Source organism: Rhamphochromis sp. 'chilingali', assembly GCF_963969265.1.
Source record: "Rhamphochromis sp. 'chilingali' genome assembly, chromosome: 3".
NCBI lineage: Eukaryota > Metazoa > Chordata > Actinopteri > Cichliformes > Cichlidae > Rhamphochromis > Rhamphochromis sp. 'chilingali'.
Genome location: NC_137931.1, coordinates 14374806 through 14398527, shown reverse-complemented (window position 1 = coordinate 14398527; position 23722 = coordinate 14374806). Strand labels below are relative to the sequence as shown.

Here is a 23722-nt window from a genome sequence, read left to right as displayed (position 1 = left end):
TCGGCCATCTTGGATACAACTTTTGTTTTTTTCAATAGGAAGAGGGCCATGGGACACATCAAACTTATGGGTAATGTCACAAGAAAAACAATGGTGTGCTTGGTTTCAACGTAACTTTATTCTTTCATGAGTTATTTACAAGTTTCTCTTTGTTCACAGCCATTGACATGTCGAAGAGGTTAACACGTGTGGAGCGGATCGAAATTGTGTTGATATCTGGTGAACGCAGTAACCGGGTCATTGCAGTAGACTGCAAGACACCCTACGAGACCACCCATCTCCCATGCTTTCGTGAAACTGGTTCAGTGTTGGATTTGCCAAAATATGGACGCAAGAAAACTGTCATTAATGAAGAAACATCAGTGGCTGTCCTAGCTTCATTCAGCAAGACCCTCAGTTCATGCTGAAGATTTTGTTCAGTGATGAGGCAAACTTTATTGTGAATGGTGAAGTTAACAAACAAAACCACCGCTATTGGTCTGACACTAACCCACATTGGATGGATCCCTCCAAGACTGTTGGAACAACAAAAGTGATGGTTTGGTGTGGTATATGGGGTACAACGATAGTGGGTCCATTCTTCATCAGTGGAAACCTCAAGGCCACTGGATATTTGAAATTGCTACATGATGATGTGTTTCCCTCTTTATGCACTGAAGCTGGCACGTTCCCTGAGTTTTTCCAGCAAGATGGTGCACCACCACATTATGGGTGCAGGTCCGAGCATTCCTAGATGAACAGTTTCCTGGAAAGTGGATTGGTCGTCGTGGGCCAGTTGAACGGCCCCCAAGGTCTCCCGATCTGATCCCCTTAGACTTTTATCTGAAGGCAATTGTCTATGGTGTGAAGATACGAGATGTGCAGCACCTGAAACTACGGATACTGGATGCCTGTGCTGGCATTTCTCCTGCGGTGTTGCTATCAGTGTGTGAAGAGTGGGAGAAGAGGGTTGCATTGACAATCCAACACAATGGGCAGCACATTTTATAAGTGGTCAGAAACTTGTAAATAACTCATGAAAGAATAAAGTTACATTGAAACCAAGCACACCATTGTTTTTCTTGTGACATTACCCAATAAGTTTGATGTGTCACATGGTCCTCTTCCTATTGAAAAAACAAAAGTTGTATCCAAGATGGCCGACTTCTAAATGGCCACCATGGTCACCACCCATCTTGAGGAGTTTACCCCCTCACATATGCTAATGTGCCACAAACAGGACTTTGATATCACCAACCATTCCCATGTTATTACGGTGTATCCATATACATGGCCCACCCTGTACATGACAAAGACAAAGATTTTTAAGCATGATTTTAAGGATAAAAGGCATTTTATTAAATTTTGATCTTATTTGACCTCAAGAAGAGGTCAGAGATCCAAAGAAAGGTGATAGCTAGAATCCCCGTATATCACTCCCTTTATGTCAATATACATATAATACAAACAATGGCAATAAAAAACATAGCTTTAAATAGCCTTGTCTAGAATTATTATTACTTTGACCTTCAGATCAAACTACTGATCTTGAAGCAGAGGTCAGAGGCCAAATGTATTTTTATTCAGTGCTTTCTGTATGTTGATAATACACATCAAAACTTGTGAGATTCATAGTTTCAAGTTATAAGGTTTTCGTCCATTTTCCACCAGTAACCATTAAGTTGACCTTGAAGTCCTCGATGGATGTAAATCAACTTATAATGGACTGTTCACATGACCTCACTCTACACCTCTACAAAGTTTTATCAAAATTTATTCAGGAATATAAATTCAAAGTAGTAATGAGATGAAACACCAATTATTGATCACGACTAATAAGGACAGGGCGTCGTGTGCAGGCAGGAGTGGTGAAATGGAGGACCTACAGTGCAGACTCCAGAGACAAAACATGAACTCAAAAAAACAGCTTTAATGCCGAACTCAAAAGTAACAAACTTCAAAATACAAACACTCAAGCACGCAGCCAAAACACACAGCTTGAATGAGGGTGGATCACGACACAGACAGATGAAAACACAGGGCTTAAATACACAGAGGGAACAATCAGGGAATGAGAGACAGTAGGGAAACACAGCTGAGGCAAATCTGGGCTGACAAGACAAAGGAAGCAAAACCAGATAACATGAGACAGACTTTCAAAGTAAAACAGGAACTACAGACTGAACTTACAGACACAGACTCACAAACAGGCACTGCAACAGAGGGAACAGAGACATGGACTGACTGGACACAGAATAGAGGGAGTATGGAAACCAAAACTTAAGAACTACATAATCACACACCAAGAAGAACTTGGGAAAATATTAATGCAAAACAGAAACCAAGACCTTCACAATAATAAACTAAGATGAGAACACAAATAAAAGGTACAAAACTGAAACCACTGGGTCAACGACCCAGGTACCCTAACACAGAGCAGGCAATTGCTAAAGAGGGAAAAAAAGATAACCTTGGCAGGAAGTAAAAGAACAAAGGGAATGCAAGAAAGGTTTGCTTCCAGTAAAGTTTCATAGAAATTTTCCACTTTTTAATGTTTCACAGGCTGGTTAGTGCTCTTTAGAAAAGAGCTCAGTTTCATGTGCAAGATGAGTGGGACTAGTCATGTTGCCTTTTCTTTGACATACTGGATTTTCCCAACTAAATAAACTTGGTTTGGATGACCATCCACTGCACCTCCTCTGCAGTGTGGAAGTCAGAGAGCAGAAAGAAGCAAAGCTGCGCTGGGGTTTAATGTGTGCGCGCGATCTGTTTGTGGCTGTAAGCTGAAACAGGTAGAGTCAGATGATTTTTCAGGTCCAAACCAGGACTTGGCAACAGTCACCCTGCAGGACAGAGCAGCTCTGTGTGTTGCTGATGGCTGTGACCGATGAGCCTTTCCCACTGTTTGTCAACGTGTGGGAGGATAAAGCACAACTTCCTCAGTTTACAATAAGGATGCTCAGAAATGAAGACTATTGAGGAAGCTCTAACTAGTTCTGCATTCTGTGCTGCAGTTTGAGTGGTGCGGATATAAACTGTGAAACAAATATTTTGCAAACAAAAAGCTGCCAGCTTGTTAAAAGTTGACGAATGAAGCAGAAGCGTCCCCGTGCAGAATTGCAGACGTCCTGGCTGGAATCTCATGTGCATAACTACACGTAACATGACCCAGCATGATGAGGAGACACGAGATGAGACAGAGAGGGCGTTAGTGATTGTAATGGAGTCATTAGGGGAATAACAGCGCCACTTATTCTTGATGCATATCAATGAATGAGTATCAGTGTCAGGGCCCGACTCAAAGAGCCACTGTTTGATCTCTCAGTCAGCACAGGGTGAAAACAGAGGGGTGAAAGCTGGCAGATTGGCTGCCCATTCTGATGAGAGGAGGTGGTGATGCAGTGGTGATGGTGGGGGGGCTCAAAGACACGCACACACACACAGTGAATGGGTGGAAAGAAAAAGAGAGAGGTAAAATAGAGCTGATTGTTAGAGTAGCTCCTGATCAGCCACAACTGCAGGAGAACAGAGAGAGGCACTGTTAGGATACACACACTGCACAAACACACACACATACATACTGTACAAAGACGCACTGTACAACGCTCACATATATGTTACCCAGAAATCTACACACGCTCACCCTCACACCATGTAATGAGTGAGGGGGAGAGCAGCATGTGACTGAATAGCAGGTTTCACATCTGTAGGTGGACTTGGCTGCCTGATCTCAGATCAGCCACTCTGTGGAAGTCTGTACAAGTGCTGCAGGATGAGCATTTACCCCCCTTCAGTAACATCATCTGAAAGGCTACTACAGGTGTTTCAGACAGGGGTGCACTGGCCACCCCCACTCCATACTGAGAGAGCGAATTCAGATTTCAAAATCTTATTTGCTTTCATATGTACCTATTTTCAGTGATATTAACTTTAATAGCAGGAAATTAACAAGGCATATAATTCTTTTCTTTCTCTCTTATATAACTTATATTTGACAACAACATAATAAAACCGCTAATTCTCTTTTTGGTGTGCCACCCCAATATTTTTAATGGCCCTCCATACAGCCGCCCCTGTGAAAGAAAATCTGGAGCCGTCCCTGACCAGAAGGTGGCAGTAACTTATTCTGCGGTGGACGAAAGCACACGGGAAACGGAAACTACATGCTATCCGCCTCATTTTTGGCTGCAGCCTGGCTGAAATATCCAACACGGAGGCACAAGTCACCTAACTGAAGCAGTAAATTATTTAAAAAGTAGCAATGGCACTTGAATCGCGGATCACACAGGAGGAAATAAAGAAAGAACCAGAGAAGCCAATTGACAGGGAAAAGGTAACCAGCGGATTTTGATTCGCGTGCTGTTTTTGTTATTAGCTCTGAGTTAGCCCTGAAAGCTAACTGGTCAGTTTGATGCAGACTGCCTGATGTTTGCTCAGAACTGTCGCAGTTTTAGGGGTAAGAATAGATAAAGCTGCATTTGCGCTTTGTTTTCAGGATATGCAGCGTTAATGCTCAGAGAGTCGCCAGTTTGGATACAAAGTGTGCTAGTTAGCTAATAATCAGTTCGATAGCATCCAGCGGCACTGTTGCATATGATTTATGCAGTTTTTTTCGTTGCATATAACCTAATATAATTTTGCAGCTGATTAGTAACTGTTTGCTTAGTGTTTATGTCGTAAAATAGTAAGAAAAAAAATTAAATTAAATTAAAAAAGCAAAGCTGTTATTGAATCGTAATTCACAGCTGGCAAAAGCACGAGGCATTTCTTTCCTTTTTTAAAGCTAGAATACCTTTAAGGTCTTTATCGAAATCCTGGCGTTTTGAAATGTGCCTGTAGGCAATTGCAAGAAAAAGCATTTATCACTTAATTTAGCTCAGTTGTCCTGTTAGATTTAGCGTTAAAGAACTTCAGTGATGTCTTACTATGAGTTTACTTTTGTGGCATTTTGAGTAAACAAATAAAATAGCGCTGCAGTTTAAAGTTAGATTTGTACGCAAAAGTTCAGAAATTAGCAATAAGGGAAACATTGTGAAGTGCGTAAAATAAATCGGTCAGTAAAATGTGAAGGCTCTAATGTAGAGCAGGGCGATATGACCAAAAGTATTTATCACGATATACATTTGAAAATTTGCGATAACAATATAACTGATGATATAATTGACACGAGACAAAATACTTTACAACTTTATTAGTGCAAAACAAAAAAAATCAATGTATTTTCACTTAAATAAGCAGCTGGGTTTGTTTTATTTTTATTTTTTATTAATGTGCATTAAAAGTTATATAAAAATGTAACAGTGCAAATTCCTTGCTGGCAGTTTAACCAAAAGGTATTTCCAGTGGAAATTGGCCGACAGATCCTCAGCATAACCATGTGTAATATCTACATAACTTAAAAAGAGCTTATACACACACAATATGGTAATATTATGTTGAAGCACAGTACATATTACTCCGCGAGGCTCCTGCGTACGACCCAAATTCTATCACCATATTTCATTTTCTTATCGTTGCCCAACATTATACCCGTATTACCGTGAACGGTATGATATGGCCCAGCCCTACTCTAATGCGTCTCTTACATATCTTTAGAACAGTTTGTTTGCACCAGACAAAATGAAAACGCATTGATCTTACTACTGTGATTGAATTGTAAATAAGCCTGTGAGGCAAGCAAAGGGAATCTATGGTGATCGCCTCGATCACCATAGATTCCCTTTGCTTGCTTTCTTGATTGAGATTGGGAAGTAGATCTTACATCTTTCAATGCAGAATAATGAGATGGAAGTCAAAGCAAACAAAACTTTCACTTAATTTAATCTTGCCGTAAAATAATTTTGACCACATTTCCATTAACTGGCTTCACTTACTGTGACATTGGTAGTGAGAGTTTATACAGTCTTTCTGTCAACTGGAAAGTAAACCCAGATTTTTCCAGTCAGACTACATTATGCTCACATGAAAGGAGCTGCCTTGGCCATGCTAGTGCATTACAACTGTAAAACAATTTGTACCTTGTTCTTTCAGCTGCAGTCTCTGGAGTGTTTAGTGCTCTGACAAAGTAAAAAATAAGAATGAGTAGGGCGAAAGCGGATCGTTGAATGAAACGGATGAACCGTGTTTTTGCGGCACACTTAAAATCAGTCCTTTGATTTTCTGAAAAATCGACCGTGCCCCTTATAATCCCGAGTGCCTTATGTATGAATTCTGGTTGTGTTTACTGACCTCGAAACGATTTTCTGTGGTACACGGCGCTCGAAAATCTGTCAAATGTTTTAGTACGACTTTGCTAAGCTACGAACCCGCACCGCTTGATGGATTGTCGGAGCATTACGGTTATCGTAGGCAGGCGCCTCGAGGAGTGATACGTACTGTGCTTCAACATAATATTACCGTATTGTGTGTGTATAACCTCTTTTTAAGTTTTGTAGATATTATACATGGTTATGCTGAGGATCTGTCGGCCAATTTCCACTGGAAATGCCTTTTGGTTAAACTGTCAGCAAGGAATTTGCACTGTTACATTTTTATATAACTTTTAATGCACATAAAAACAGCTGCTTGTTTAAGTGAAAATATATTGATGGTTTTTTTTGGGGGGGGGTGCACTAATGAAGTTGTGGAGTCATAAAGTATTTTGTCTAATGTCAATTATATCGTCAGTTATATCGTTATCGCAAATTTTCAAATATATATCGTGATAAATATTTTTGGTCATATCGCCCTGCTCTAGTATCAGGTTCTGTTATTTTGTGCAGGGTTTCTTAGTAGTCATTTAAAAAATAACAGAGAATACACACCTGAATTATTTGAAATCAATATTTTTTTTATATCTCTTATGAATCAAATGTTTTCATTGTGTTTCTTCCATTGTAAACTGAATTTGTTCAGTAATATTATTATTATGTTTCTTTGCTGCAGACCTGCCCCCTTCTGCTGCGAGTCTTCACCACCAACAGTGGGAGACACCACAGAGTCGATGAATTTGCTCGAGGAAATGTTCCTTCCAGCGAACTGCAGATATACACTTGGTAAGATCACAGATGTGTCACTGGTTTTTGTTTTTTGTTTGGGTGGTTGGTTGGTTTTTTTGTGAGTGTGGGTGTTTTGGCCGGAGTCAAGGATTTGCCAGTGTTTTAAGCTGAGTTTGTAAAACAACAGAAACATAGTGTTATAATGCTCTCGGGGTTGGATAATTTTCTCAAATCAGTGCTCCTGGCCATCTCCCTGTAGCATCGCTGATCAGTGATAGCATTGTTGCTGTGGTGACAGAGGACGTTGATTGATTTGGCAGTCATGGTTAACATAATTGGGAGCACATCGGCTAAATAGTTTAAAGAGGACTAAATAAAAACATTTGCAGGCCCTTTAATTTTTTAAGTTAGAGCTATAGTTCGCATGAGTCGTCCAGTTTGTTTTCTCTGTGTCATATCCCACCTGTCTCTGGCTCTCTTTTCATATACAGTGGATTTTTCCCACAGACAAAAACAATATTGTGAAAAAGTTAAGGAGCTAAGGGTGTCGTTTTTCGGTTTGTTTTCTTTTTGAATAAGGACACTGGAGCTGGTCTCTGATTGTGTTTATGTGTTTCAGGATGGATGCTACACTAAAAGAGTTGACCAGCTTGGTGAAGGAGGTATATCCAGAGGCCAGGAAAAAGGGCACCTACTTTAGCTTTGCCATTGTCTACCCTGATCCCAGAGGGAAGATGTACAAGTGAGTATCACACCAAAGACTGCGCTCTTTGGATTCACGCAGCTAAAGAATGTGGTGATCTATGTATATTGCATCTTTAATAACCTCTCTTCTCCCACCTCCTTCAGGTTGAAAGAGATTGGCAGTACTGTGTCTGGCAGAAAAGGTGCAGATGACTCAATGACACTGCAGTCTCAGCGCTTCCAGATTGGAGACTATCTGGATATAGCCATCACACCACCCAACAGAGCACCGCCCCTTGGCACACGCATGAGGCCATTCTGAAAATACACATGCACAAACCTACACCTTCTGTATTTTGTCTTATTTTCATCATCTTGGGATGATTTTGACTCAGTTTTTTTTAGAATGTGATCTGTAATAAAATTGTCCCTTTTTTTCCAAAGTCTGAATAGTTTTTTCTGTGTCACTGTGAGGTGATTATTGAACTTGTTAAACTAGCAAAGAAACAGAAGTGAAGCAGGGAGCTCGCCTCTTCCTTGAATGCTGTATTAATTTCCAGGATTGGAAATGTAGCCATTTACTGAATGCACATTATTTTGCTACCTTTGTATTTGTAAGCTATAATATTAAAATTAACTGAATTGCATTTTAATTAAAAACATGAATAAATATTACAAATTAAGTGAAAAAAAAATTTAATGTCAAAAAGTTAATATTCAATATTCACAGTACCCACAAATCACCAATGTCAAATGAGTCCAAGCTACATGTAAGGCAAGAACAGCTTGATCAAAATGTTCTTTTCTTTTGAATGCAAATCTATAGTTAAAGATCAATGAGAAAAACATGGTTGCCATCAATGTTCCCTCTAAACTGCGCGCGTGCACAATTGCGCACTGCTGGCACAGAAAAAAAAATCTAACCTGAATTGAAATTGAAATTAAAACTTTAACAATTCTGTTTTGCAGTGTTAGTAAGTGACTGTCTGCTCCCGTATGGGATTAGAACGATGCTACCTTATCCCATAGTCCAGCCAATAATGCGATTCACATTCGTATATACGCAGCTAATCAACGTCGTTGACAGGTTATAACAGCGTCCTTATGTGCCGACACAACCATTGGAGATGTGAGCAGGACAGACGGAACAATTGACGGAAAAAGTGTGGACTTTATACCAGTTTTTAAATTGTGTTGATAGGCCACGTAAAACCAGAGTTATGATAAAAATATATGCAATGTTTGGTTTTCTTCCTGAATACTATCGTTGTTTATATTTACTGCGGGAAGAAACGCTCGAAAGCACTCTCTGCCTGTGAGCAAAACCAAAAACCCCACCTTTCCTATTCAACGAAAAAAGTACCATGTCGACCAATCAAAAAATGATATGGCATTTAGTTGTTTAGGAAGGGGGAAGTTTTAGGAGTGACGGCGGTGTTTTGAGATGTGAGAGATTTGCGACGTTTAGCGCAAGTTTTGTGTAGTTAGTGTGTAGTGTAGTCAATAGTTTTGTTGTGTGTGTCAGAACAATGAGGCGACTACTTAATGTTACGGCAGTGATACATCTCCTGCTGTCAGGCCTGGAGGTATCAGGCTGTTGTTCTCCTTTATCTCATAGTGGACAGAAATTATTTTTTGGAGTGGCACAAATAATTTCTGTGGCATCAAATTTGATGCAGAACACCTGATTGTTCTGTAAATAGTTTGAAATGCTTATTTTAAAAAATGCCTTGGCTGCATTTTTAGGTAAACAGCTGCAAAAACTTTGTTGTTTGCATAGCTCAGTTACTTTTTTGAAGAAGTAACTATATAATTAATTGCCCAACAGTGGTCATTATTTACTGTATTTTGCAGACAGAGAGTTACAGGACTCTCTCCCAGACCACAGACTCATAATACAAGTCAGAGCCTTATTGATTTTTTTTTTTTTAAACAACAGCAGCAAGCTTTATAAGCTGTTGTTAGAATTTATTTAATATTACTTTCTAGTATCAGCTGATGTTTGCTGGAGCCACAGCTGTAAAAACTGCTGGTCATGATATCGGTTTGGATATGTGGTGAGAGGGAAACATGAAGGTGATACAAATCATACATATATACCAACAAGACAGTGTACATCACTTTCACAACAGCGTTTGTTTTAATTCAAAGGCTTTATGGTTTTTCCTATAATACCTGGTGGTGTAGTCTTATAGACCAAAACAGCCAATCAGATTTTTTTGCATCCAAGTCTGTGATTGGCTGGTTTTGTGGCACAACTATAATGGTGTACAGAAAGAGTTGAATGTGCACGGGCAGAAATGTTGAGAGCACAAGCAACACATTGCAAGCCAGCACAAATGCAAAAACTGAGTGAGAGGGGGCTGTGTGTGTGTGTGGATAATAGTAAACACTGAAATACATTTTTTTGCACACAGCAATGAATTTTGTTCACTCAAATTTAGCTTTTCTTCGCTCAAAATAAATTTCTCCTCAAAATGCAACACTTGCACCTGCAATTTTACTCTTGTTAATGTCTAACGGCGGTAGTCAGTGTGGGAAAAGTTTTATTTTGATACCTATAAGAGGAAGTTGTACGCTCTCCGTCAGCGCATGCGCGAAGCTACATACTGAAGGCTAGCAGAAAATCCAAGCGACTGTTAGCTAAAGAAACTATTTGGTTTCCGTATTAAACACGGGGTGAAATGTTTCGGAGAAAACTGGGCGCTCTGGATTATCACAACCCCGACGGCTTTGACTGCACAGGTAAGAATAAACTTATGAAAGAGCAGTTCGGTTGGTCAGTTGAGTTGAACGTGGAGCCGGCTAACGTGTCTTGTCTGTATGGAGACAGAGAGCTGCCAGATTAATAACGTAGAACATGTATGTTCAGTATGAGACAAACGTGTATATTTATGAAAAAAAGCAATGTACAAGGTGCTTATGCTCGACACTTTTAATAATTTTAACTAGTTTTGACTATAGGTTGTTTGCATTTTACACGCAATAAACACACACTCGGGCTTCATTAGTAGGTAGGCTGCAGATACCAGTTTAGCACAGTCATACCAGTAAGTTCAAACGCTGGCTACTCCCTGGTGCCAAAGTAAATTGTTTGCGTCCTGTAGTGAGTGATTCAGCAGATATGGTCTTGGAACCTCAGTTTTATTTATTCACTCCTTCACTTACTTGCCATGTGTAGCTGCTGATGTGTTGTTATCGGTATTGTCTAATTTCTTCTCAGATGAGACACAGTTTAGGAACTGCATTGTGTGGCTGGAGGACCAGAAGATTCGACATTATAAAATCGAAGACCGAGGCAACCTGAGAAACATCCCCAGCTCAGAGTGGCCCAAAGCCTACCAAAAGGTAAGACTGCTGGATCATCTGAAAGTAATCACTGCTGTTATTAATGGGTATTACTAACATAACACTGCATTTCTGATATAATATGAGGAGCACGGTGAGTTGTGTTTGAGTTTTCTTTACCTGTGTGCAGTACCTACAGGATGTGAACTGTCCATTTGAAGTCGATGAGAGGAAGGAGGCTGTAGATTGGTTACTGGGCCTTGCTGTGCGGTATGAATATGGAGACAATGGTAAGGGGTTTCATTTGGGTCACATTTACTTGTATAGCGCAAGAATCCCTTAAAAAAAAAAAAAAAGACTCCTGGCAGAACCAGACTGGAGGGGACCACCATCAAGTGCAAAAGTGCAAGTAGCTACAGTAAGGGAGTTTTTCCTTCCTGCTGTTTTCCAAGTGTTCTCTTAAAGTTGGTCATGTGATTGTCGGGGTTTTCTCTCTGTATTATTGTAGAGTCTTTGCCTTATAATATAAAGTGCCTTGAGGTGTCTGTTGTTGTGATTTGGTGCTATATCAATAAAACTGAATTGAATGCAGTACGTAGAGAGCTGTGCTACAGAGCAGAGGTTTATTGGGGAAACCTGAGGGTTAACTTGGATTTACAGGTTTGCAGAGGGGGTTCACATCAACACGGTTGTGTGCCACACTCCTAATCGGACTTTTAGTAGGTTATGGTTAGGATAAGGGATAATGTGCACAAAATTGCCACCTACTGGCCAGTCAGTTCCCTAGGGTTAGGGTTATGTTAGCCTGTGTCACTAGTTGAAATGCCACCGATGACCAGGAGATGGAGACATTACAAAAGGAATACTTTTTGCTAAGTGCCAGATCATATGTCTACTTTTACTGCAGAATAAGAAGAACAAATTGTTACTCTTCTACTCGTTACTGTGAGCTCCCCTGTTAATGTAGTGCAAGTCAGTCTGTTCATCGGTGACGTGTTTTGTGTGTCTCTTCACAGTGGAGAAGTACAAAAACTGTCAGCCCCTGGCAGCTTCCAGTAACAGCAATAAAGCCATGGACCCTCTGGTTAACCTCGACAGTAAGTAAAACTTGGATTTGAGCTTCCTCTGTCCTGGCATTCTTTCTTCTTTCCCTCCTTTAAATCTTTGCAGGATAAAAGTTAAAGTGTGTGTGTGTGTGTGTGTGTGTGTGTGTGTGTGTGTGTGTGTGTGTGTGTGTGTGTGTGTGTGTGTGTGTGTTTTTTTTTTTATTTGTTTTTTGTTTTTTTCAGGTAATTCTCCAGATTTCAAAGCAGGAGTAACAGCTTTGTCCAACATCCTCAAGATACAGCGGCATGACGACTACCTGGTTATGCTTAAGGTGAGAGCGCACTAAAGGGCTCTTTAATACTGTAGCAAAGCTTACCTGGGCACAGAGGAAGGCGAAGTTTGCGTTTGCTTCACAATAAAAGCCCTTAAAATGATTTAATGCTTTCCATGTGAGCCGGCAGCCCTGAGTCGTTCTTTTAATGCAGGGTAATGGTCAGACTGATAACACGGAGATAATAGTTGGCACTCAAAAAATGCAGAATAGAAATTTTGCACTCTCACTTGCCACTCGCAATAGAAAGTAATCCTGTTAACCATATTAAGGGAATAGTTTTTTTTGTTTTTTAATGTAAGTCTTATGTATTAGAATGATCTCAAATCATTAAGAAGAGTTTTTCTTGTTTTTCTTTGCAACTGCCAGGCCATTCGTATTTTGATCCAAGAGAGACTTTCTCCAGAAGCCATTGCTAAAGCCAGCAACAATAGAGAGGTAAACTAAAGACACATGTGCATAATATGCATCAAAAATCATATGTCTGTGTATAGACTGCTGCAAGTCTAGAGCCATGATTTCAGCGGCGTTACTGACAAAACTCAACCAGCTATATTTTCTTTTTTCCTACAGGGTGTTCCAGTAGCTTTAGACAAGCACATCTTGGGTTTTGACACTGGAGGTGAGTTATTTATTTAAAGAATTTTTTCAGCAGAAAGGCTGAAAGCCGATGAGCAAATGCTATGACGATCGGTCTGCCCACAGTTCATAAGAATTGCTTCTCTTAAAGTATTGGTCAGCTTTTGGTAAAACTTCTGTCTTTTCTCCTCAGATGCAACTCTAAACGAAGCGGCTCAGATCCTGCGCCTGCTGCACATTGAGGAGCTGAGGGAGCTGCAAACCAAGATCAACGAGGCCATCGTAGCTGTTCAGGCCATCATAGCCGACCCCAAGACAGACCACCGGCTGGGCAAGGTTGGCAGATGAGAGCGAGGACGGTGACGGACCGCAAAGGGAGTGAGGGACTGAACCTGATTTGATTTTTGAGAGGAAAAACCTTTTGTTTGGTTAAAGGACATCAAAGAATTTTTGTTGATTTTTTTTTTTTTTTCCGTTGTTGCATGAGATCGGACTGTTTAAATTGGGAATCTCATAAATAAAAGACCCAAGTGTTCATGTGTGGACAGCCTGGATAAGTTCTTAAAACTTAATAATGTATAAATAATAATAATAAAAAAAATGGTTTCCATTAATTATCCAGTAACAAAGTTTAAAGGTTCTGAAACTGCATCTTTTCTTCTGCAATATTCAAACTGACTGTTATATTTGTTTCTGGTGTTTCTGATGAAATATTCTTTGCAGATGGACAGAAATTGTTATTTTCAGGTGGGAGGGGAAAATATATAAATCCAGCTGCACACAGTTTGACTCCTGCACTTCTGTGGTGAATCAGACAAATGTTCAAAAAGCATCTCCCGTAACAAGTCACATTTTATTTTATAAATATCACACCTTATGAAAAAATGTAAAAGTAGAAGAAGAAAAAGTATTTGCTAAAAAAAATGTCATTTGTGTAAAATACAATTAGTAGTGCAGCTATATATAGTAGGGCTAATTGGATGGGGGAGGCTGGAGAAACATACTCCGATTATAGTAATCGGATTACAAAAACTGGTAAGCATACAACAGTATCAGTGACAAGGGTTACAACTATCATGATTCCTTGGCAGGTATCGATACATTTGGGGAAAAAGATGTTCTTACATTTTACTTTGCTGAAATAAAAGAATCAAGTCATCTTTAATCTTTAGTGTTAGGTGCTGTATTTTATCCCTGCTTCCACTTGTTCAGTGATGGTAAACCAGTCTTCTTCTGACTGTGGCTTTATGTTTAAGCATATACTGTATATAAAAGAAGAAAGTAGCCACTGTGACTTTACCCACTGAGGCTATGTCCCCATGTACCTGGGTATTTTTGAAAACGCAGATTTTTCTATGCGTTTGCACCTTTCGTCCACACGTAAACGACATTTCCGGTCACTAAAACAGAGATTTTTAAAAACTCAGTTTTTGCATTTACGTGTGGATGAGGAAAACTGAGAAAACGCAGCGTCAAAGGTGTGCGCCTTTTTTGACGTCACACTGTGCGCCACGTTATTGTTTCGGTGAAATAAATTTCTACAATGGTGGACTTAGACAAAATACGGTTACTGTTAATTTTACTGTTTAAATGCTTACATATATACACACAGTTTATGTCCCGCCACACATAGGACTCAGTTCTGCTTCTATGCGCCATCTTTGTTTACCCTTTCCCACCCAGGCTTCTAGGCTTCTGATTGGCCAATATTTCTACACGGTTAGGAATATATCGCCACCTATTGTTTTGGCATGTTCCTAGCAGCGTTGTCCTTCGTTTTTGCGTTTACGCGTGGACAGGATTTAAAAAAAAAAAAAAAAACGGAAACGGAAAATCTCAGTTTTCAAAAATACCCGTGTACGTGTGGACGTAGCCTGAGTGAAATGCCAAGGTGTAAGACAGCATGGCATAGATCTCACTGAGAAACTAGGACTTTGCACGCTGAGAGTTTAATGTCTCAGAGCTCTTATTCTCTTAACTGTTATTTCTTACAGACGGTTTACAAGACAGTCCAGAATGAAAGGGGCTCGGTGGAGCAGTAGCCAGACAATGTCTCCTAATAACAGTCACCAACAACCAACTTCTAAAGTGTACCTAAAGTCTAACATCAATCAAGCATTTTCTGATGTAAATCTTTAACAGACATTAGCATAATGCTAGCATTTTATGGGCAGAACTAGCTTCAGTGTAACAAAGACATAAGTGTTGTTTTATTACAATTTGGACACATTATCAAACCACATAAAGTGCTGCGACACGAAGTGCGCAAAAGTCGCCAAAATCTGCTAACTCAGTTACCGCTGAGTTTCGAACCTGCTCTGTCATTAACATCAGCACAAAAAGCTGTGTGCTAGGAACTTCATGGCATGGGTTTCCATGGTTGAGCAACTCCTTTAAGTGTAATGTGTGGCAAGGACTTTTGTCCATATATCCAGTTTTTTCTTAGTCTGTGTATTTAGCTCACAGATGTGAGTGCAGTATTATTCCCAAAAAGTATTCCCCAAAAAGCCAGACTGCACCTTTAATGTGCAGTTGTTCTTGTTGTTAACCAGAGACCACTATGAGTGCATCTGTAACTTCTCAACTTAATGGCCAATGTTATTTGTTGATATATTAAAAAAAAACCCAACAGCTTGATGTTAGTTTTCCCAAAAGGAAAAGCTTCAAATTATTCTTCTTTGGCTTTAAAGTACAATTAAACCCCCAAAAACTACAACCATGCATTTTAACATCGGATTTCATTGTTCTGCACCTTTATTCAACAGAAAAACAAAAATCTCAAGCAATACAAAAATACAGTAGAAAAAAACTAAAAATGAGGTATAAAACAAATTTACAAATCATTTACTTTGGGTTACATTAAGGTGAGATACTGGGGTTGAAGTGGGTGTAAATTTGCTCTGATTGCTGATCTGGCTGTCGTAAGCCATCTTTGCTCCCTGCTGAGTGTCCTTCTTCCAGAGGGACACCAGAGGGCCTGGACCTGCCTTATGTCCATGAATCGCCTCAGAACTTTAGCACCAAAGCACACTGCGGGTGCAGGCTGTCGTTAGTGGCTCCCTGTGACACACACACACAAAGATAAAAGCTCATCACTTTGAATCATCATCCCATAGTGGAAGTACTTTAAGGATAAGTTAAAATGAGAGGTTAAAGGTTTCATTTTCTGTGTGAATCCAAATGTGACAGGATGAAAACTTGGGCGCTGCAGTGCTCTAATGACAGAACAAACAGTCGTGCACTTTGTAACTGGAAGCGACTGAGAATTATCTCTGTAAAGAATGTGTGTATATTTATGTATTGCACAATAAGAGCTTTTAAGCCTCTCGCAAGCTCCTCCCAAAACTTCAGGATCTGTGTTTTAGACCTGTCATCATGGCAACAATTACACCACACATCGTCATCTTTAAAGCTAGCGACTATAATCTAGTCTGACTGTTGAAGGATGTGACTTTTACAGCAACACACACCAGTGATAGTGTTCCTTCCGACTGTTTTCAAAGGCAGATGCATTGTGACGAGATTATGTACTCTGCAGATGTGTGTAGCTTTAATGGTGACATTTGCCAAAGTGCTACTTTAGGGATTATCCTGTGTACTTTGTACTTTAACGTGAGGCTTTGAAAGGACTCGAAGCCATCTGCAGACAACACATCAAACATGATGCGTGCAAAAAAACAGGTAGAGGGTCGCACACAGCTGTGTAATCTTTGTTCTTTGGTCTCTCACACACGCAGGTCACAAATAGAGGGTCACAGACAGCTGTGCAATCTTTGTTCCTGTCTATTTCATGGGTGTATGTGAAGTCACCCCTCAGACACATATACCGGTATCTGCAGAGTGGTAGGTGTTAGCCAGCTGTGTGATGATCAAACACGAGCTGTGATTACTTCCAACAACAAAGACTGCCCAAAGAAACCAGTTTGATTAACCTTTATCAGTAACATGGATTTCTGAAAAAATTAAAACGTACAGCTCTGCTATCACTTCCAACATAAATGATGGCAGGAAACTAAACAGTAGTGACGTTTGTAGGGTCACAGAAGTTGGACTAGCTGGTATATAATGAAGTGCTGCGTGGTGGCTAGCTACACAGCTATGGTTAGCATAACATAGCAAACACAGTGAAGCTGGAGGATGAACGCTAACTTTTTTTCCACTTGAGAAAAGTTAACATGAGGGTTCCTGATGGTTAGGGACAAATGCAAGCCCATGGCAGGATCCTGTAAATGGACCAAACTTCAGTCAGGAGAACAACTGAGATAATCCATCCACAATACGAGGTTAGTTATTAATATACTGCTGCATGGGCTGGGCTGTAGTTACATCCTAAGGTTTTAAAAACTGAGCACAGTAGCTGCATGTCCTGGTTAGAGAGAACAATAATGGGTGATAACGATTCTTAAGGATAGCAACAGATGGCAGAAAGATACCCTACTCAGAAATGTTTCTGATGAACTGAGAGAAATGTAAATCTCACACAAGTAACACCATTCATTTCAGAGGAACTGTAATCAGTGGATATGCAGCCTGCACAACATGTTGCTGAAGGCATCTAGTTTCATGTCATTCATACTGTCAAATGTCATGTTTTTCAAAGGATCTGTGAGATTATAGGAAAGTGCAGTGCAGGAAAAGCAAAGTTGGTACACAAACTAATGAGTTCACTGTCTGCAACTCCTTTAAGTTAGAGTGTGTGCATAATACAGTTAGTTTTCCTTCAGTTTAGCCCTGTGACAGACTGGCAGCCTATCCAGGGTATATCCGGCGTTTCACCCAATGACAGCTGGGATAGGCTCCAGCTCTGCCCCCTGCCATAACTCTTAACTGGACAAGTGGTTAAGAAAATGGATGGATGGGTGGATGTTCCTTCAAACTTGAAAGACGGACTCTGATTACACAATATGGAGCACTGTAACAAAAAATAATTTCCCCCAGGGATCAATAAAGTATTCTGATTCTGATTCTGATTCTGAATATATCTCACCTGGTAGGCAGTGGGTCGTTGCTACGGTGATGCCATACAAATGAGAGCGCTGCTCAGGCAAGTACTCATCAGTGAACAGACTTCTGTGTTTGTTCACTGCAATCACACCATCCCTGTGAGTAACAGGTTAGAGAGGAATGATATCAGCGATATACACATATCAACTTATTGAACTGTAACCACCACTGTGATCTGAGTAGAAGGAGATGAATGAAGACTACCTCCGCCAGTCAGTGTAATAGAAGTGGTTCCTGTAGTAGACCATGCTGAATGGGTAGTTGAGGTTGGCGTGGATTACTCTTCGACCTGAACCATCTGAGGATATACACTCTAGACGCTTTGTACCTGACAGACACAGGAAGACAGCATGGCTCATTACAACATCAAGAAAATATAGGTTAGGTAAATTCTAGAGTATTAACTTTTAACTGAAGAGTTTTCAACTATCTCAATAAGCAAGATATGACAGTATATAGTCTGAGAGGCAGCTGTACACTGTTTACAGATGTCTTAAAACCCTGGGACAATAAATAAGGGACCAATTCACATGAATGCAGCATCAGCATAGAGGCCATGTTTACCTGCGTCAGCCCAGCAGATCTGTTCAGTAGCAGAGTCATATGTTAGAGCATTTGGCAAACCAATCCCATCAGACACTATCACCTGGCGGTTTTGACCATCCACTGATGAGCTCTCGATCTTAGGGGCCTCTCTGTTCCAGTCTGTCCAATACAGAGTACTGCAGGGAGACACAGGAGGGGAAAACTTATTACTCTTACTCTGATTGTTCCTTTACTCTTTTCTCCATAAAGACAACATTTGATAACCTCCCCCGAAACCATGATGGTGATTTTTTTACACCTCAGAATATATTAATAAAGATGTGATTTGACGACCGTTAGAATAGTGTCCAGGTTTTTCCAACAGGTAGCTGCATATGCAGAAACCATCCTCATTAATATCTGATGCAAACCCAGTCATTTCCTTCTTAAGCAGGCCTGGAATATGACAGAAACTACTCTGTTGAGAAAAGAAATTCAAGCATTTCTTCTAGTGAGCTTTCAGGGACTAAAAGAGTTAAAAGGGACCTACTTGTGGGAGTCAAGCAAAACTACTCTAGAGTCCAACATTAAAAATATGGAGCTGGACATGAGCAGAATGAACCCCTTTCCACACCCTTCCATCTGGATTGTTGACTACAGTCATTTTGCATTGATTTGAGGTCAAGGTCAGGCTTATCTTTTTAGTTTCTGGTCATGCTTTATCTGTGTACATAGAGAACGTGGACCACACTGCCTCACACATGCAGGCATATTTATCAGTGTTTTCATATTTCCTGTTTAATGAAGATTTAAATACTATTTTAAACAGTGCACTGTGTGTGGGCTGCTTACGTGCTGGCAGTCCTCTGGGAACTACAGGTAATACACACCACATGAACGTTCAGCTTATACACACACACACACACACTTATGAATTTGGTGAAGGTGCAGGGCAGCAGATGTCTGACACATTCACACGTGTATATGCTTTTATAAAGCCTTTGCGTGTCATTTTGGTGTGTCTGCTTCGCTGAGTGTCGTGGTTAGAGATGAGAATATTCAGCGACCCTCCCCAATTCGGTCTATTCGCCTGTTATTGGTTAGGGTTAACTGCATGTGTTCACTTTACAGCCTAAGAAACCACAGAGGACATGCTTAATCATAAGTGCATAAGTGTGCCCGTATGGAACAGTAATTACTTTTCAAACCTGAGTTTTTGTCAGAACACACACACCCCATATATTTACCCCTAAGTCAGAAACTAAGCTGTAAAATCAATAATGTCAAGCAAACGTTTCAGGTTTTATGACCAGGGTTATTGCTGCTGTGTTTAATCATTTGTAACAACCACATTAACTAACACACACACACACACAAACATGCACGCGCATAACTGTTGATTATGTGATTAGTTGCTGTGATGAAGAGCAGATGTTATTCCTGGCGAGTTGGCCAATCAAGGCCTCTTGCTTTCATCCTATGAGCGTGTGTGTCCAGGATTAATGGCATCAGTAAATTCAGGACAGTCTTCTTGGCTCAGTTTGCTGCGACACACACAGCACTAAAAGTCACTTGTGATAGAATTAGCAAACATGTGTTACTAAAGACAGACTCCACCTAAAAATCCCCATTGCCATTTTTTTTCTATGAGTGCCAGTCTCATAATGATGAAGTCATGTTTTGGTCACAGTCTAAATCTTAGAATCCAGACTCAACAACCCCCCTTACTGCCAAATAGCCTTAAAACAGAGTTTGCACTGTACTAATGAATTAGGTACAGGCCTCATTGAGTCATAGCTTGTTAAAGAACTAGTGTTTAATTTTCATTCTCGTAGTAACAGACTGAAAACCATCTGTGCCCTCTTCTTCCATAAAATCTCTGTGGATACAGTGAAGGCTATCTCAGCAGAGCACCTCCAGGTTGTTGCAAGACAGTGTGTGGGCTCTTGTTTGTTTCTTGTTCCATGTCTGCAAATCCAGATTATGTTAACATACTTTTCTTCATTTCTAAGTAGAGCTTTTATGCCTTTCTGTATTTTTTTCCATATACATATGTTGTGATGTTGTTGAGGCTTCAGACTGCTCTAAACACTCAGCCAAGGCTATCCTTATTTGTATGGGAGAACTGAGTGGTAACCCTGCAAACATTTCAATGTTCAGTACATTTTATCCTATCTAGTCTGAAAAATACTTTCAAAATGAAAGCTGTGCAGACACTGAGATGTAAGTTTGCCATCAACTCGCTGTACTTCTTGAACATCACCTGCATGCCTCTGTTTGACTGCTCAACAATGGTATTCTGTGTTCAAGGCAGACTTCATATTATCCCTTCTTACAATTCTTCTAATTCTTCAAACTATGACAAAATAATTTAAGCAAAATATTCTTGATAGTGACATCGAAAAGCCCTAACCTTTTTTGTCATAATTCTGCAGCCAGTTTCAACCCGACAGATTAGATTGCATACGCATATCTCTTACCCAAGCTATGGCTAGCAATCTGTATCCATGAACATATGGTGGATGTTTTTTTTTTTAAAATATATATCTTAAGAACAATTGGCTGCTTTTATTAGCAGGTGTGCTGACAGCAGATGTAGCTAGTAGCTGTTTGCTAGGTCCCTACTATTGGAATTATCTAACAACTTGCTATGTGGCACAGACTATCAAGAACTCTGTCAGCATTAGCTGACAACTCAACATTCAGTCATCTCATCCAAATGTGATTACGTCAGGGTCTTAAAAAAAACAACATAAGCACAGCCAAATTGCTAATGTTGAAGCTTTCGTATGGGGAATCCAGAACCCCGCGGAAGACGTCACTGTGACTCCATCTGTTCAAATCTGCTCTTTGTGAGAGGCAGTGGGCAGGAGAGCAGGAGTTAGAGGAAGAGACGGGTTGCTTCAGACAGTGCATCACATTGACGTCAACAGCAAGAAGGACAGTTTTTTTCAAATAACACTACGGATCTGGAAATTGGCATTTTGAAATTAGTGAAAGCAAAGAAAGATGAACAAATGGTTTTACCCGGTGGAAGAAACCACTATGATTGCACGGGGGTTCACCAAGTCTGTGTCAAACAGGGTCCTCCTCCCACTGCCGTCCAAGTTGGCTCTTTCAATCACATCAGGAGTAGAGTCAACCCAGAACATCAGCCGGCGTTTGACATCCACTGCCAAACCTTCTGGACTGACGAGATCTGCAGAAGCGAGAAGAACAGAGATCCAGACATCATAGAGGAGATATTGAAATCATTTAAGGCATTCCACAACAATCATTACAGGAACAAGCACCACACAACTGTGAAAGCTTACTTGTGTTAATGAGAACCTCAGGCTCAGCACCAGACACCATTGAAGCTCTGTTGATTGATCTCGCAGACAAATCTGTCCAATAGACTTGGTTTTCCTTGCAGTCATAGGCTATACCAACAACTATGGAACCCTGGAGACGCACACATAAATACAAGCTTCACAAGTGTTGACATACATCAGTTCACACAAGTGTACCTCAAAGATGAGAACTCACCTCCAACATTTTGGTCATGGTGTGAACCAACAACAAAACTCAAAGTTAGTTATAGATACTATGAACTATATGCTTTTCTTCTATTGTGGTCTCTCTTTCCCATCACCAAATTGGTCGAGACAGATAGCTGCCTCTCCCTAAGCCTGATCCTGCAAGAGGTCTCTTCCTGTTATAAAAGGAAGTTCTTCCTCCCCGCTGTCACCAAGTGCTTGCTTATTGGGGACTGCCTATTCCCTGGGGTTCTTTCTCTAATATTTTAGGTAGTTTTTCCTAAAGTATAAAGTGCCCTGAGAGGACTAGAAATAACTAAACAAAATAACTAAAACACCATATTTATATATCTGACAAATTTAAAACTTTCTACCCAAATATGTAATACTTTATATTTATATACATAATATTTATTATACTAGTCAGATATTTTCTATAATCAAGGTGCTGGGTATTTACAATGACATACAATTTGAAATACACGATGTGAAGTCAGTTTTTACTTATAATTCTAAGACATAATTCTGCTTAAGACATAATGCTGACAGTTTTTTTTCTTTCTTTCTTTTAAGTAGCAAACAAATTTATTACAAAAATTAACAAAGATTAAAAAAATAATTTTATAGAGTATGTGATCTACCCATTAATTTCTTACATGTAGAGCCAATAGTGTTTTGGATCGGCTTTCGTCTAGTCTGGTCCCGTTGAGAGGCAGCGCTCCTATTTTCTGGCCCTGAGCGTACAGCAGTGTGATGCCAGTGTTTATGGGAGGGGTGACATCTGGACGGGATGTTGGACGCACCGTAGGCGGTGGCACTGACGAGATGCCTGGGATGTAATTGGATGGATAAAAATGTTTGAGTCACAATTAGTGAAAGACAAAACTTATATAATACAGTACAATGACATATATCTTTGACGATTATTGCTTACATGCAGGTTTGACAGCATCATCTGATTTGGTTCCGGGAACCATGCGTCCATTCTGGTCCACACACCAACAGTAGTTGGTCTCCCCGTAACACTGGACTGGACTGGGATGGTGCAGGCAAACGGAAAAATCAGAAGACTTTTAAACAGCAATGCAATTATTTTTTCCTTGAGAACTTCCTTTGATGACTGCATATCTGCTGCTTACCTGAACTCTCCATCTGGCTCACACTGAGGTACATACTGCTGTGGGCCAGGTTTCCCACCATAGTGCTCAATCAAACTGGCTCTCCATCGCTCACACATGCTCTCAGGGCGTTCTGTTGGAGTCACTGCAACTAAGGGGAAGCCAAAAACCCCAAAACAACCCATCAGTACTTCCATTCATAAAGCTAAAGATAAATTACAAGTCAGATGATATTCTTCTGTAGTTCATCATTATTTATTCAATTGTATTCTCAGGATGTTCCCTACTTTGCTGAGTTTATACTACAGTGTTAGTTGGAAGCTAATGGTGAGGGGATGCTTCGTGTTTAAAGAGGCACACATATACACACATCGTACTTTTGTCAGAAATGTTTACCGCGTTCAAATCCCTTTAATGACTCGCTTTATTGGAGAGCATTAAAACTAAACCTCAGAGCATTTCTGGCTTCTACTTGTGTTTACGCTAGCCTCGCTCTCTCAGTGTCAATTTTGAATGTGAGACTTTGCTGTTTGTAGACTGAGAAGGAGAGGAGGACACAATTTGAAAGGGAACAGTTCTCTATTGCGAGATAAAGACAAACCAAAATATTAATGCAGTTAGCTTTTCCAGAAGTGTTTATTATAGTGGCAGTTAGCATGTTGCAATTTAGTC

General features: G+C 40.1%; 3 protein-coding genes across 4 annotated transcripts in view; 2 read left to right on the top strand and 1 right to left on the bottom strand.

Moving 5' to 3' along the window:
• Positions 1 to 4151: 4151 nt before the first annotated feature.
• sap18 (Sin3A-associated protein) lies at positions 4152 to 8083 on the top strand. Its single transcript, XM_080878257.1, has 4 exons — positions 4152 to 4312; positions 6904 to 7013; positions 7576 to 7698; positions 7806 to 8083. The coding sequence occupies exons 1-4, from the start codon at positions 4241 to 4243 to the stop codon at positions 7960 to 7962; spliced, it is 462 nt and encodes a 153-aa protein (XP_080734383.1). The 5' UTR covers positions 4152 to 4240; the 3' UTR covers positions 7963 to 8083.
• A 2132-nt stretch (positions 8084 to 10215) lies between these two features.
• On the top strand, positions 10216 to 13515 carry rtraf (RNA transcription, translation and transport factor). The gene is made up of 8 exons (XM_080878716.1): positions 10216 to 10385; positions 10864 to 10988; positions 11119 to 11218; positions 11945 to 12025; positions 12218 to 12306; positions 12676 to 12744; positions 12880 to 12928; positions 13079 to 13515. The coding sequence occupies exons 1-8, from the start codon at positions 10325 to 10327 to the stop codon at positions 13231 to 13233; spliced, it is 729 nt and encodes a 242-aa protein (XP_080734842.1). The 5' UTR covers positions 10216 to 10324; the 3' UTR covers positions 13234 to 13515.
• The window catches only part of nid2a (nidogen 2a (osteonidogen)), a 61966-nt gene continuing 51540 nt past the window's right edge, over positions 13297 to 23722 (bottom strand). For both annotated transcript variants that reach the window (XM_080878713.1, XM_080878712.1), the window contains 9 exons: positions 23072 to 23201; positions 22867 to 22967; positions 22589 to 22761; positions 21729 to 21858; positions 21442 to 21613; positions 18454 to 18611; positions 18094 to 18217; positions 17873 to 17985; positions 13297 to 15945 (listed from right to left, as the gene is read on the bottom strand). In XM_080878713.1, the coding sequence (XP_080734839.1) occupies positions 15935 to 15945; positions 17873 to 17985; positions 18094 to 18217; positions 18454 to 18611; positions 21442 to 21613; positions 21729 to 21858; positions 22589 to 22761; positions 22867 to 22967; positions 23072 to 23201 (1112 nt within the window). In that variant the 3' untranslated portion in view covers positions 13297 to 15934. The remainder of the gene's footprint in view (positions 15946 to 17872; positions 17986 to 18093; positions 18218 to 18453; positions 18612 to 21441; positions 21614 to 21728; positions 21859 to 22588; positions 22762 to 22866; positions 22968 to 23071; positions 23202 to 23722) is intronic.